At 47.1% G+C, this 12,853-nt stretch overlaps 1 protein-coding gene across 1 annotated transcript; it reads right to left on the minus strand.

Annotated features, from left to right (window-relative positions):
* Positions 1-459: 459 nt before the first annotated feature.
* Positions 460-7,760, minus strand: LOC148337346 (delta-like protein D). Its single transcript, XM_088296164.1, has 12 exons — positions 7,367-7,760; positions 6,931-7,239; positions 6,254-6,314; positions 5,490-5,747; positions 4,144-4,204; positions 3,914-4,044; positions 3,643-3,812; positions 3,345-3,561; positions 3,058-3,234; positions 2,238-2,976; positions 1,911-2,148; positions 460-1,827 (listed from the first exon to the last, which is right to left on the minus strand). Exons 1-12 carry the CDS (start codon positions 7,418-7,420, stop codon positions 1,822-1,824), a joined length of 2,421 nt encoding a protein of 806 aa, XP_088152290.1. The 5' UTR covers positions 7,421-7,760; the 3' UTR covers positions 460-1,821.
* Positions 7,761-12,853: the final 5,093 nt, after the last annotated feature.

Here is a 12,853-nt window from a genome sequence, read left to right on the forward strand (position 1 = left end):
ATTAGAATGCACATTCACACACATATGCACAAAGAGATGATGACTCTGGCCTTGCAAATTGGTCTATGATTATGGGGTGTATCTTTGTCTCATTTAGTGGTTCCACAAGGAGACAGTCTTCTGCCCTGTTACACACAAACATGCACACACACACACACACACACACAAACACATACCACGACACTATCACTTGGCAACAAGAAATCCCTCTACTAGTTGTTGGGATTGTCTTGACGCGAGCCCAAAATATCTCATGGGAAATAAATTGTTTCCATTTCTCGTATGTTTTTCTCCCCCGCGCATCGACAGGACTGACTTCTCAGGACGACCTACGATCATACATGAGCCAAACGTGAATGCAAGAATTCCGACACGGATGAACTAATATTTCCTCTTTTATTTTGGAAAATATTGCGCTGTTTTCCAGTTACAAAAATGACAGGCTCTGTACATACAACTTCTCTTTTAAATACAACACAGTCACAGTGGTCTCAAGTGCCTAACACATACATACACACACATACACACATACATACATACATACATTATCTGTCAAATAAAAAAAACAAAACAATCAAACTTAAATTATAACACAAAATATCACACCAAATTGGAACACAAATAATAATTAAATTAAAAGAACATCTTTGTTTCAATAATAAAAAATAAGATTAAAAAAAAAAAAAAAACATGAATCGCATGATGCTAACCAATGATGAGCAGGCAAGGGCGATGGTGGCTAAATGAGGACTGGCTAAAAGTGTGCTCACACACTCTCATAAACGCACGTTACACACATACACACCCCCGTAGTGCAAGGAGGTCTTGGCAGTTGGGACGACTACTTCGTGGTTTGACACGGACACACAACAGAATCAGAGATTGGGACAAACAACTTTGGAGTTGGAATAAAATGTGTTTGATTACGTTCAACGACTTTTTGCTTGGAATATTTAGGAATATTTTGCCCAAAACTTTGTCCTGTGTATCCAAACCTTCAGGGTCACGGGGCCATTATGGCCCAACAGGATCCATGTTGGATCGATTTGCAGTCATGACTGGAGTCTTCAGTTCCGTACGGTCTGCTGAGAACCAGCTCAGCGGACGCAACCTGTCAGTGCTGCGGACTTAAAAATGTGTAGTCGGAATAAAAATAAAAAAAATAAAAATCTGTTATCTTTTGGGAAATTGAAACGACTGCGCCATGCCTACACTCTGTCCTCTGCAGCACTGCACAGAACGTGCACTGTCATCTATGACAGCGTTGACGTTTTACTTTAATAACGATAGCACATAGCACAGTACTACAACACACAAGTTCTCAGTACTCCAAAGGTACTACTCTGTTCATTCAATCAGTACTCCACGGTACTACAATTTCATCATCCAGGTCAATGCTTCCTCGTTCATCAAGAGCAAACGACTGGAATGCATCCTGGAATCCTCGATGCCGATTTTATATCTGAAGCTCTTCCATCGTCCTTCAACAAAAGTCACTGGATAGCATGAGCACTTGGTCCATCATTGTTTCAAATTTTGAACAAGGTCTGCACTAGTTCAGGTGCTTGGAAGATGCTTCGTAGTGCTGAGCATCTAATATGAAAGCGACGTCCTCGTCTTGAGGTCAGCATTGTCCAAAATTCACTGACTCTGCACCGGTTCAGTGGTACCTTGGCTCCGAGATCCTTCGGTAAATTCCAGGGAACAGCAGCAAACCGCAGGAGTAAAACCTCCCGGAGACAAGCTGAGCTGTACCGCTCAGGGCTAGCGAGGACCATCGTCGTCCAGAGGGTCCTGGTTGGAACTTGCTCCAGATGGGTATCATACCTGAAAGAAACCAAGAAAGTTATAACTCAACTTGTAACGCCTCGCTGACGGTATACGTCAATATCGACGAAATTGTGTCTCACCTCTGTCGCGATTAAACACTCGTCTTTCTGGTCCAATATGACGTACACAGACTGGTACTTGGTGTCTGTGGCGCACTGGTACTTGCTCTCACCGCTGGCACTGCAGTGATATTCAACGTCACAGCTAGGCTGGTATTTAAGATCGCTGGCAGCATGTTGGTTCAGATCATAGGATGACTGATACATGGTTTCGCTGCAGCTCGGTGACTCTTCCACTTGTTTCTCTTCTGATGCATCGCTACAGCACAGAGATGAAGATAAATTGGGAACTTCAGTCAATATTTGTATTCTGAGCTTGATTTGATCGTATGTTTGACCACAAGGTACCTGTTTTGTCTTTTCCTGCATATTTCTTCAGTATCAGACTCATCCAGCAGCTCACATTTCACTTCGGGCCCGTCATGATCCTCCTGTTTGCAGAGTGTCACCTCCTCGGGCCGCAGCTCATGGACGAGGTTATACTCCACACTGGAGTAGCGAGTCTTAAAGCCTTGCTTCTCCGAGCCACCAAGTCCATTAAGCCCACTGATCCCACTCAGACCGCCAAGTGACCCAGCCAGCTCAGAATGGTAATCAGCCTTTTTGTTGGTGTTCTTGATGGACGTCGTCATGACGGCGACCAGCTCCTTGTCGCTGCGCAGGCAATTGTTGGTGGTTGTCAGGTTGTTCATCGTTTCGTGGCTGTCGCTTCGGACGCTGTCGCTGCGATGACTGTGCCGCTCCTGCAGTTTGACCCGAGCGTAGACCACCAGCACGGAGCAACCGATGAGAATGACCAGCACAAGGAAGACGCCAGCGCACACGGCAGTCCAGGGGAAGCCGCCGTCGTCATTGTCGACATCGTCAAAGCTTTCGCTTTCCAGGGAGGAATATCGTCTGTCTGGTGCATCCACCACGGGCTGACCCTTGGGAACTTCTGGTAAGAGGAATTGGCAGTTGTGCCCACCGTAGTCTGGCAAACAGGCACACACGTAGCGGCCGCCGCGCTCGTGGCAAGTGGCTCCATTGTGGCAGGGATTGTGAGCACAGCGGGAGATGGGGGAACTGCAGTTTTTGCCGGTATACCCTACACAATAACCCAATTTTAGGAGTCTGCTTGCGTCCACTAACACAATACAAAGAAGTCATTTTAAATATGAAATCATACCTGGGGGGCAGGTGCAAGTGTAGCCATTTGCTCCCTCCTGGCATGTCCCACCATTCTGACAAGGAAACGACATACAATGTCCAGGGAGGCTGCTGCTACTGTCCTCGCAGTTGGTACCGGAAAACCCTTCGGTACACTGACAGAGGTACGAGTTTACTAAATCCACACATTCGGCTCCTACAGAGAGAAACGTCGGAAGAAGTCAGCATCGAATCACTGATATTTCACTTGTCAGTGTAGGTCTGGGTGATGATGCCGCACCGACAAGCAAGCGGAGGGATACCTACCATTCAAGCAGGGGTTGGACGAGCAGTGGTCAATTTTTTTTTCACAGTTGAATCCGGCATACCCCACGGGGCACTGACAGAAGTAGCCCCCCTCCGGATTGTCGACACAGCGTCCATCGTTGAAGCAAGGCCCATCCGCGCAGCTACTGGCACTCAACTCACAGTTGTTGCCATAGAAACCAGGTGAGCAGGTGCATTTATAGCTACCGTCTTGGTCCTGCATGTGAAAGAAGGTCAACAAAGACTTACTTTCTTGTTCCAGTGAACAGTTTTATTGACAGCTGTCTTTGATACTTACGGAGCAGCTGCCACCATTGCGACAGGGGTTTCCAGAACATTCATTGACCTCGATCTCACAGCTGGCGCCTGTGTAGCCAGGCGGACAGGAGCAAGTGTAGCTGCCCTGGCCAGTGTTGGTACATGTGGCGCCATTGAGACATGGCTTGTGGTGTGTACAATAGTTGAGATCTGGAAACAACAACGAAAAAAAAAATCATTTGCCGCACAGAAAATCTTTTCACAGGCAAGGACTAATATTGCAACTGAATGCTAAAATCCAAGAGACTTACCCTGGTTGCAGAAGAGGCCACCCCATCCCTCCTGGCAGTTACACTGCCAGGGTTGTTGGCACGTACCATGGAGGCAGCCCGGGTAACGGATACAGTCATCACAGTAACGACCGCTGAATCCCACCCGGCACCTGGAAGCCACCATGAAGTTAGTAACAAAGCCAGAACAAACACACCCAAGTGTGAGTGTCGGTTAAAAAAACAAAACAACAAGTCATTTCCCAACTTACTTGCATTCGCCAGGTTTCTCACAAAAGCCGTGATCTTCGTCACAGCCAGGAAGACAAATTGCTGCAGAGAGGGAAAACAAAGCAAAAAGAGTTGAGTAAAGCAAAATGTACTTGTCCCATCAGCTGATTTATCTGTTTGATTGTTCTCTGGGCTGTTTTGCGGCTTTCCCTTCCATTTCCTTTACCTGTTCACCTGTCTCCAAGTCTTTTATTCTATACTTTGAGCCCCTGATAGGACACGCAGCTGCCGCAGTGCAAAACAGTCAGATAGCGGGGAGGAATTCGGATCAGGAGGGCATTCCCGATAAAGACCACTCACTACAGAGTGCTAATTTAGACTACGCTGCACAATTTGCTGGACTGTTTGCCTTCGAGACTTTGCTGCTATGGTGGCTTTGGACGGCAAAGGATTGGGGGGGGGGGGTCTTTCGTGTCCAAAGCCACCGTAGCAGCCAACAGGCCCTCTCTATTAACATGGTTGCTCGCCAACACAAAAGCATGGCACACAAAGACGCCTTTCTCCCTCTTGACTGTGGGTTTGAAGTCTCTTTTTCTCACCCTTGCCCAGCACCCCCTTCCTACCGACCGCCATCGAGACAACCAACCGTACACCTTTAGCGAAAGCCCTCTCCAGTCTGCTTCTCCTCCCTTTCCCATCATTCTGTCCTATTTCTGCTTCTTTTCCACTCGTCTTCAGCATCCCTCCTCCAACTCTCCTCTCGCCCAGCGCCCCCACCCCAGCCCACACCCCTCTTCCAACCACCTCTCTCCCAGGGCCAGCTGGTCTGTGTGGAGCTAACCACCAGACAGCTGCTCCATTGTCTCCTTGCACAGAGCAGCTGCCCACTGAACAACAATACACAGCCCCGCTTGGCCAATCACCGGCTCGGGCCACAACAATGCAGGACCCCCACTTGGCCAATCGGGGAGGAGGTTTGGGGGTGAGGAGGCCCCAGTGGTCTAATGGAAGGCACGCGGCGTGTGAATTACTGAGGAGCCACTGCGGCTCATTAGAATGGAGGCCTCTGGTGCTTGGGGATAACTAACTGACGCCTGTTGCACACGGGCCCTGCATTAGGACATAGGGAAGGGGGGTGGGGGGGTCCTTGAACAGTAGCGACAGCCAAGTGACTGTTGGAGTAGCTAACTTTATAAAGGAGTAACTACTGGATGCCATTTCAATCCATTATCGTAGGTCAAGTTTTGAGGCTTAATTGAATATGGTGTATTTTGCCTTGCTCGACACAGTCAATTAATTTAAATATTACATAATTTAGGATCAATAACATCACTACGTCAGTTATATCCCATGCAGGCTGGATGTAAACAAACCAATAGAGACTTACGTTCAGTGCAGTACTGTCCCTTCCAGCCAGAGTTGCAAATGATCTCGCCACGCTCTCCACAGGTGAAGTGTCCAAAGGCATCGTCTCGGGGACGACAGAATACAGAGCAGCCCTCGCCGTAATAATGCTCGTCACACAGGAAGCGGTAGGAGTAACGTAGCTCCGTCCTGCCGGATGTCTGTATGTCTTTGAACCAATCTTCTCCCACTGTCAGGTGACGCTGAGTGGTGATGCGGCTGATGAGGTGCTCTGGGTTGTCTGTTAAAGTCAACCGCACGGTAACCCATTAGCCGTTTGTTTTTAGCGCATTGTATTCTGCAGATCATGACACTCTCATGGTTATTAAAAACACAATTATTGTTTTTAGATGGCTGCACATCTGTGTTTTACACAGTGACCAGCACTTTTTTCTTTATCGCCACACTCCTGAGCTGTGGCCAGTTAGTCGTCATCAGTGTTATCATGTGATAAGATAAGACTTGCAGGTGACACCTGCCCAAAGTGTGTTCATTATCTTGTTACAGCCGCCTTTATGTTTGCCTTACTAATGCAACACGGTGAGTGTGCCGCTAAGACCACCCTTAATTCTTTGTTCACTACCCTTTGTAATTCACATGTTATTACCTCAAGTTCCATGTTACACTTTCCAGTGTCAATTACTAAGTTAAGTGAAAGAAAAATGCAATTAAAGAGGAAAACATTGCCACAATTATCCTGCTGGCGTGTCTTCAGGTTACACTGCTGCTTTTCTGGCTGTCACCCACCTGTTGCCAGGTCGTCCAGGGAGTCTGTGTGTAGAGCCTCAATGATCAGTGAAAATGTCCCCTGGGGGGAGAAAAAAGAGAGACAAGGAGAGTCAACAGCTGCTCAGCCTGCAGAGCCGCATGAAGGGGGAGGCGGGGTGCAATAGTGACGCCTCACAATAAACTTCATAGCCTCATTGAACGGTCTTGATTAGGGGCCTAATAAGGCTCACGACTACCTGCTTCTCTTTCACCGCCCTGCTACTATCGCACTAGGACTCCGTCGTGAAGCAAACGAGGCGGAATTTCACGCTGCGCTGCCAATGATGTGCCAACTCCGAGGATGTTAAATTTCCCACCACGCCTGGTCGGAGAGAGGCGTTTGGTGAAAACACTACCCGACCGAACCCCAACCCCCCCTGCGCCCGCGACACCCCCCCCCCTAAATACCCCCTTCCCCACAAACACATACACTCTACTACAATAGACCTTCTCACACACTGCTGACAAAGACCCTCGCAATTTTGGGAGCATCTGCTGCGTTTTACACCCTTTAGAGCAAATGCGCTCCAGTGGAACTCGACGCGGGACTTTAGAACTCACTCGCTTTAAATTCACAATTGCGTGTAAATCTTAAACAATGACACAACAAAAACAAACGATTAAACGTAAAAATCGCTCTTGCATGAGTCACTCACCGGCCACGTGAAGCCGAAATTGAAGCGGATCGGGTTGGTGAAGGTGTCCGCGTTGGTCTCGGGCACCTGGAAGGAGTTGGAGCCCAGAACTGGGGTCACCGCTCCGCCGTATGTGCAGGGGGGCTCAGGAGACACGTTGGCCTGGTAATGCTTCAGACAGATCCGGAAGAAAGTCTTGCACTCGCATTGCTGGTGGCCCGGCTGATGAGCCGAGCCGCCACCGCCGGGGCAACAGTTGGCGTTCCCCGCCACCCCTTTCTTGTTTAGAAACTCCTGCAGTTTGAGCTCAAAGACTCCCGAGCACAAAACCTAAAGTCGCAGCACATATAGGTTATATTAGAAACAAGTAGGCAACCAGGATAAGGTTGACATTTAAAATCTACAGAAAATCGGTGCGTAAAAAACGCAGTCGGTGCGCTAATATGCGCTACAATACCTGGCAGGTGAAAAGGGAGAGAGTGACAACCAACGGCAGACACAGGCGTCCCATTGTGTTGACAGCCCGTTCAAAACAATCGCTCAAAGCTCCACAGGTTGGTGCAGCTCAACTCAAAAAAACATGGAGAAAGTTTGATGGGCTCGTCCTTGAGTCAGAATTCACTTTCCTTATGATTGTCTTCTATTTTCCCATACGAGCCTCTGTCGTTTAATTTATATTGTTCTTTTTTTTTTTTAAATAAATAATCCGCAACAGAATGATCCTTGGAGGAAATTCCTGTATGAAATAATTCCAAATAATGCGCAAAAAGGTGGGCGTCCTTGTTGTTTTCCCCCAATTGATTGATGAAATGCGGGTCCCGAGCGAGGAAAACAAGTCTCTCTTGGTTGGTCTCACTCGGGTTAACAGTGTGTGTGTGTCTGATGGCTCTACGCTCCCGTACAGGCTTTTATATCAGACCAGTACGCGCAGGGTAATAAGATGCAAATAAGACCCTCTGCTCCTCTTCTTCCCCTCCCTCCACCACCACAAGTCCGCCCCGGGGCCATCACAAAAAAAAGGGGGGGGGGGGGGTGAGGGGTGCACTGCACACACAACTTTTTTTCTAGGCCCACCCCCTCCTCGCTTTTCTCTCTTTCTCTCAAAGGGACACACCAAATGGCTATAGAGAGCTGTTAAATGTACAACAACCCCTCGTTTCCCCTCCAGATGCCCCCACCCTTCTCCATTTACATTCCGACAAATTTTTGAGGCCACGAAACCATCGAGCGCGGCAGCACCAAGTTGAACCGCGGGATGGGCCAATCGTGGAACCCGAATTGGGGTAATACTCTACGTGAAGCCAGCCCGGTACACACCCGGGGGGCCAAGCTCATGGTCCAAGCGTTCACCTCGGACCATCTGCCGGGCCACATTCCTTTAGTGTAAGACCTGGCGCGGCTTTCACATGTTCACACTCCACAAGGCCTCTTCTAATGAGCTTATCTTTCGTTTGCGGACGCGAGATGCACCTCGTCAAGCGTATTCACCCCACTGACTGATGACGTCACCATTCGGGATTTTTTTTTTTTATATTCCGCTCACCAATGAAATGTCTAAATACGCGACATAAATGACGCAAATAAGCATCCAAGCAAGTGGGACAAGCAAGTCCTCTTCAGTGTTGGACTGCATCTCTTTTGGGGCAAGCAGTAAAAAGAGACTTGGTGGTGTGTCACTCGCGTGGCTGTCATTAAGGGACTTTGAGGGGGAGAAAGGGGGAGCGCGCGTGTGTGTGTGTGTGTGTGTGTGCGTGCGTGTGTATGTGTATGGAGGGGGGCGCATACAGGGAGTAAAGTTTTTCTCTTTGTGCTTTCAGCTGTATGGTAATTGGGCCAGCAGCACCTGCTCTCCCACAATAATACAACACCAGAGAGAGGGTCTGATCAGGTTTGATAATATCACCGGTTCTGCGTGCAATCACATCACAGGAACCAATGCAAATCCCTACACTGCATATGGGCGGAGTGCGCGTTTCCTCAGAGAATTTGCACGTGTTTGCATGATGTTAATAAGAGCTTATGGTAACCATTTTTCACCAGACTTCATTTATTTTAATCATGAGCGTTACTGCTTTATGGCTCATAATTGAAGTTCACTTTACTTGTGATTTATATAATGTTAAACCCATGACAGCCTCTTAAATGTCAACATGCTTTTTTTTCACGGAGGCTTGCACTTACAGTCACTGTCAGTTCAGTCATGGGCGACTATAACACAAATTGTGTTATAAATTCTGCCTAAGAAATATAATGATGTCATTTTTTTTAATTTAGTCTCGCAGAAATGTATCATTTGACTAATGTGTTTGTCATTTTTGTACTTTTCAGTGATGGATCATGCAGAACGTTGTGACACTTTTATGTAGCATAACTAAACATTATAATCTTTGCAAAGGCACGATTTTTCTTATTGATATTGACATTGATCTTGTGTATTAAATCTCATTCGACTATCGGAGGTGCCCTGTGCTCCTCTCCCTCTGCCTCCGTACACCATCAGTCATTCATCACCATGACGTGGCACACATTTTGCAATTACGCCTGCAAAGCGTGACTGGGACGTATGGCGAGTTGGAAAGTATCCACCCCCCCCCCCCCCCCCCGCCCAACTCCTGCGCTTCGGACCACGTTTCTCCACCCTCAATTCACGCCCCGAGATTCTGGAGTTGTGTACCTATTACGCGCAGAGAAGTGGGTGGACCACTTCTCGCCCCATTACGCGCGTGCACGTGCGCGAGTTTGAGAAATTGTTTAACTGGATATCGATTGTTTAACTGGAGTGCTTGGCACATTGTCCCTTGTGTGCGCGTGTTGCTGCGTGTGCACGCGCGCGCGCGCGTGTATACGCGTGTGTGCGTGCGCGCGCGTGTGTGTGTGTGTGCGTGTGGAGCAGGGGGCTCTGTGACACGCACCAGTACAACAAAGGAAGAGGTCTCGCGCCCCGCCGCCCATTCATCCCTTTCTCTGGCCAAGTAATTCCCATTGATTCTTATTGAAGGACGAGTCGCGAGCCCCTCGGGGGAGAACTGTGTGATTTGTGAAGGGTCGCAAGGACAAGACACGCCCCTCCTCGAGCCTGGCCATCTGCTCCCCCAAACACCACAACACCAACTACCAAATGGCACCCCCCCCCATCCCTTCTCCCCTCATCTCTGTACAAATAATTCCTCTCTTTCAACTCACCTCTCAGAATCCGTGTTTACTGTCTAATCTATTTCATTTTCCTCCACTTTGATTGAGTACATTCTGCAGAGGAAGCTCCCAGTTGCATGTTGGGCAGATCACAGTAGAGGCATGCGGTGGCTATGGGGTGGCCATATGGCTATGTGTGTGTATGTGTGTGTGCGTGCCAAGAAATGGATGGATGGCTGTCGTGGGAAACACTGCATCATCACCATCACACACACTGTTGCATTTCGCACGGCAGCCTGCAGAAATCAAAGTAAGGCCGTTATGACATGACCACGGTGATGATGACAGTTAAAAGTGAACGGTAGAATCTTTACGAATGTGCTATTGGATGTCATTGGATTTGTGGCGGGTGTACCTAATTTATATCAATCAGAGACTGTCCTTAGTAAAACTGTTTTGGTGTCAGCTGTGTGTGTGATGTGTCTTTTATTGGATTGTGATCTACACAACAGTTCCCATGTACCTGGATGTGCACAGTTTAAATGGCAAAGATTTTGACTTTGGAATCCATCAGCAAACCTATTAACTGATAAGGAAAATAAAATGTGATTTTCTCGGAATGTTGTGGAAGTGTTCATTCTAAACTTTAAACACTGGTAGAAATTCATAGAAATGTAGTGTTGCATATTGATATTTATTTTATTCCTGATTATTGTGAGAAATTATTCAAATGATGAGTGTCTCCACAAAAATTCATGTAATTAATTATTAATAATAAAATTATGAAAGGTAATTTGAGCAAATTAGTTATTTCAGAAGTGTGTATCAACCTTAGCCTTAATTCGTAGCCAAGAGATAGTTCTCAGTTTTAAAAAGGTTGGTGACCCCGGGTGTAAAACAGTGATCTCAAAAACAGACCCCTAAAGGTGCCCTATAGGAATGTTTTGCACCAACTCCACCTGTTAACCTATTTCCACAGCGCGACTGTGAGTATCGTCAAAACAAGTGGGAATTTTAGTTTTCGATTTCATCGAGATTTATTTTATTTATATTTGCTTCATTTGTAATAAAATGAGTGAGGATGATTGAATAATGTTAATAGAATCTGTGTAAAATTTGTGAATTTGTGTAAAAAAAAATAATGCTACAGGCTTTCTTTTTGTTTTCAAGTGTGTATATTCAATCTGCTTTTAACGATGGTTTAAAACTCACCGACTGAATTTACAACTCCCACGAGACATCATTTCACAGTGCATCTTTGTGATATGATGTTTGATTTGAATCCACAACAAGCCAAAAACAAACAAAGCCCCCTGCATTGGGAACAAATCGCACACTCTCCTGCTCGCTGAGATCCCTGCTCTACGGCCCCCTGGGGGTCCTTGGCCTTTAGTTTGAGAACCAGTGGCCTCCAGCAGCAGGATTAGCCAGGCCAGCTGCCCAGAGAGACCCCAGGCCTTGGACGCTGACACAAGGCCTGACCCCAGGGTGGCTACTATCAGGGACCCTGAGGGGGATTTGGACAGCTCTCGGTGTGTATGTATGTGTGTTGTTCATTGAGTTGGACAACTGTTGAGCCAGCGCAGATTTGGGCAGCGGTGGTCTTTGTATGTGTGTGCGTGCTTGTATGGTCAATTCTTTCCGGGGGTTAACTGCTGATCCAGTACAAATGGGAGGTGTGGGGGGGGGGGTGCTGTCGTGTGCTCCTGGAACATCTGCCTCTGTTTCTCCTGAGTCAAGCTATGGTCAGGAGAAGAGGGTGGGGTGGTTGGGGGGCCCAAAGAGGGGGGAACTGAGGGGAGGCGATGGAAGAGGAGAAAAGGAAGCGTCTGTAGAAGTTGTTGGAGAAGGACGATGACAACATCCAATGGGATGACTCTATGCTTGCTATACAAGCTCCCTTCCACTAGTACTTGTGTTCACCTACACCAGGGGTGTCAAACTCATTTTAGCTCAGGGGCCACATGGAGGAAAAATCATGATCTATAACATAAAAATACAATTATGCGTATTATCGCTATTTGCATGTTGTCCTGGTGTTACCACTAGTTGAATGTGTGATATTTAACACATTTACGTCGGACTTTGTTTTTGTTTATTTTCCCCAATAAAACCCAAACCATTTTTATACTTTACCAAATCTTCTTGTGGGCCGGATTGAAACCATCTGTGGCCCCTGATTCAGCCCGCGGGCCGTATGTTTGACATAGCTGACCTACACCAATGAGGCTCCAAATCCTTCTGATTCTGATTCAGGCATTATTCTCTTACAAATTTGGATGATTTTCATGTTCTTAATTGGGATTTGTGAAAAATTCCATATCCCCTATTCATTAAAGATGGAAAACGTGAAATGCATGTCTGGCCTGTAGTTAGTGATGTCGCTTGTAAAGCGACACTCCGTCCATGTGAACCAACTGCTTGTCCACCCACATTATTCAAAACTGTCAAATACACAGCTAAAGATTTGTGTATGCGTGGGTTTAATAATACGTTTCCAGCCTTTAGACAGAAACATTTACGATGTTATTTTCATTGATGTCCACTTTGTGAACCCTTGTCAAATACTTTCCTTTTCACCCTCAAAAAAACCCTGTTGTCGGAAAAATGTGACTAAGTGCGTAACGTGTGGGTAAAGTGGTATGCTGCTTATTCAGTCACTCAGTCCGTGTTTGTAGACAAAATGGCAGAGCGTCAACAAAGTCATACGTGGAGCTCTATCACTTCAACACAGGTGGTGCTGCTTCAAGGGCAAGACGGACGTCTCTAGTAGAGTCCTTTGGTGCCGCAGGTGTGGAGGGGAAAATATGGC

This window comes from Idiotropiscis lumnitzeri, chromosome 5 (assembly GCF_059441095.1).
Source record: "Idiotropiscis lumnitzeri isolate Australia: NSW breed Sydney's pygmy pipehorse chromosome 5, RoL_Ilum_1.0, whole genome shotgun sequence".
Classification (NCBI taxonomy): Eukaryota; Metazoa; Chordata; class Actinopteri; order Syngnathiformes; family Syngnathidae; genus Idiotropiscis; species Idiotropiscis lumnitzeri.

What these genes read in the sequence shown, in the direction of transcription:
- LOC148337346 (XM_088296164.1), bottom strand. Translation starts at nt 7,420, where the DNA reads ATGGGACGCCTGTGTCTGCCGTTGGTTGTCACTCTCTCCCTTTTCACC. An exon ending in GCAATGGTGGCAGCTGCTCC is followed by an intron (nt 3,562 to 3,642) that starts GTAAGTATCAAA and finishes TTTCACATGCAG; the next exon opens with GACCAAGACGGTAGCTATAA. An exon ending in TGCAGGAAAAGACAAAACAG is followed by an intron (nt 2,149 to 2,237) that starts GTACCTTGTGGT and finishes TCTGTGCTGTAG; the next exon opens with CGATGCATCAGAAGAGAAAC.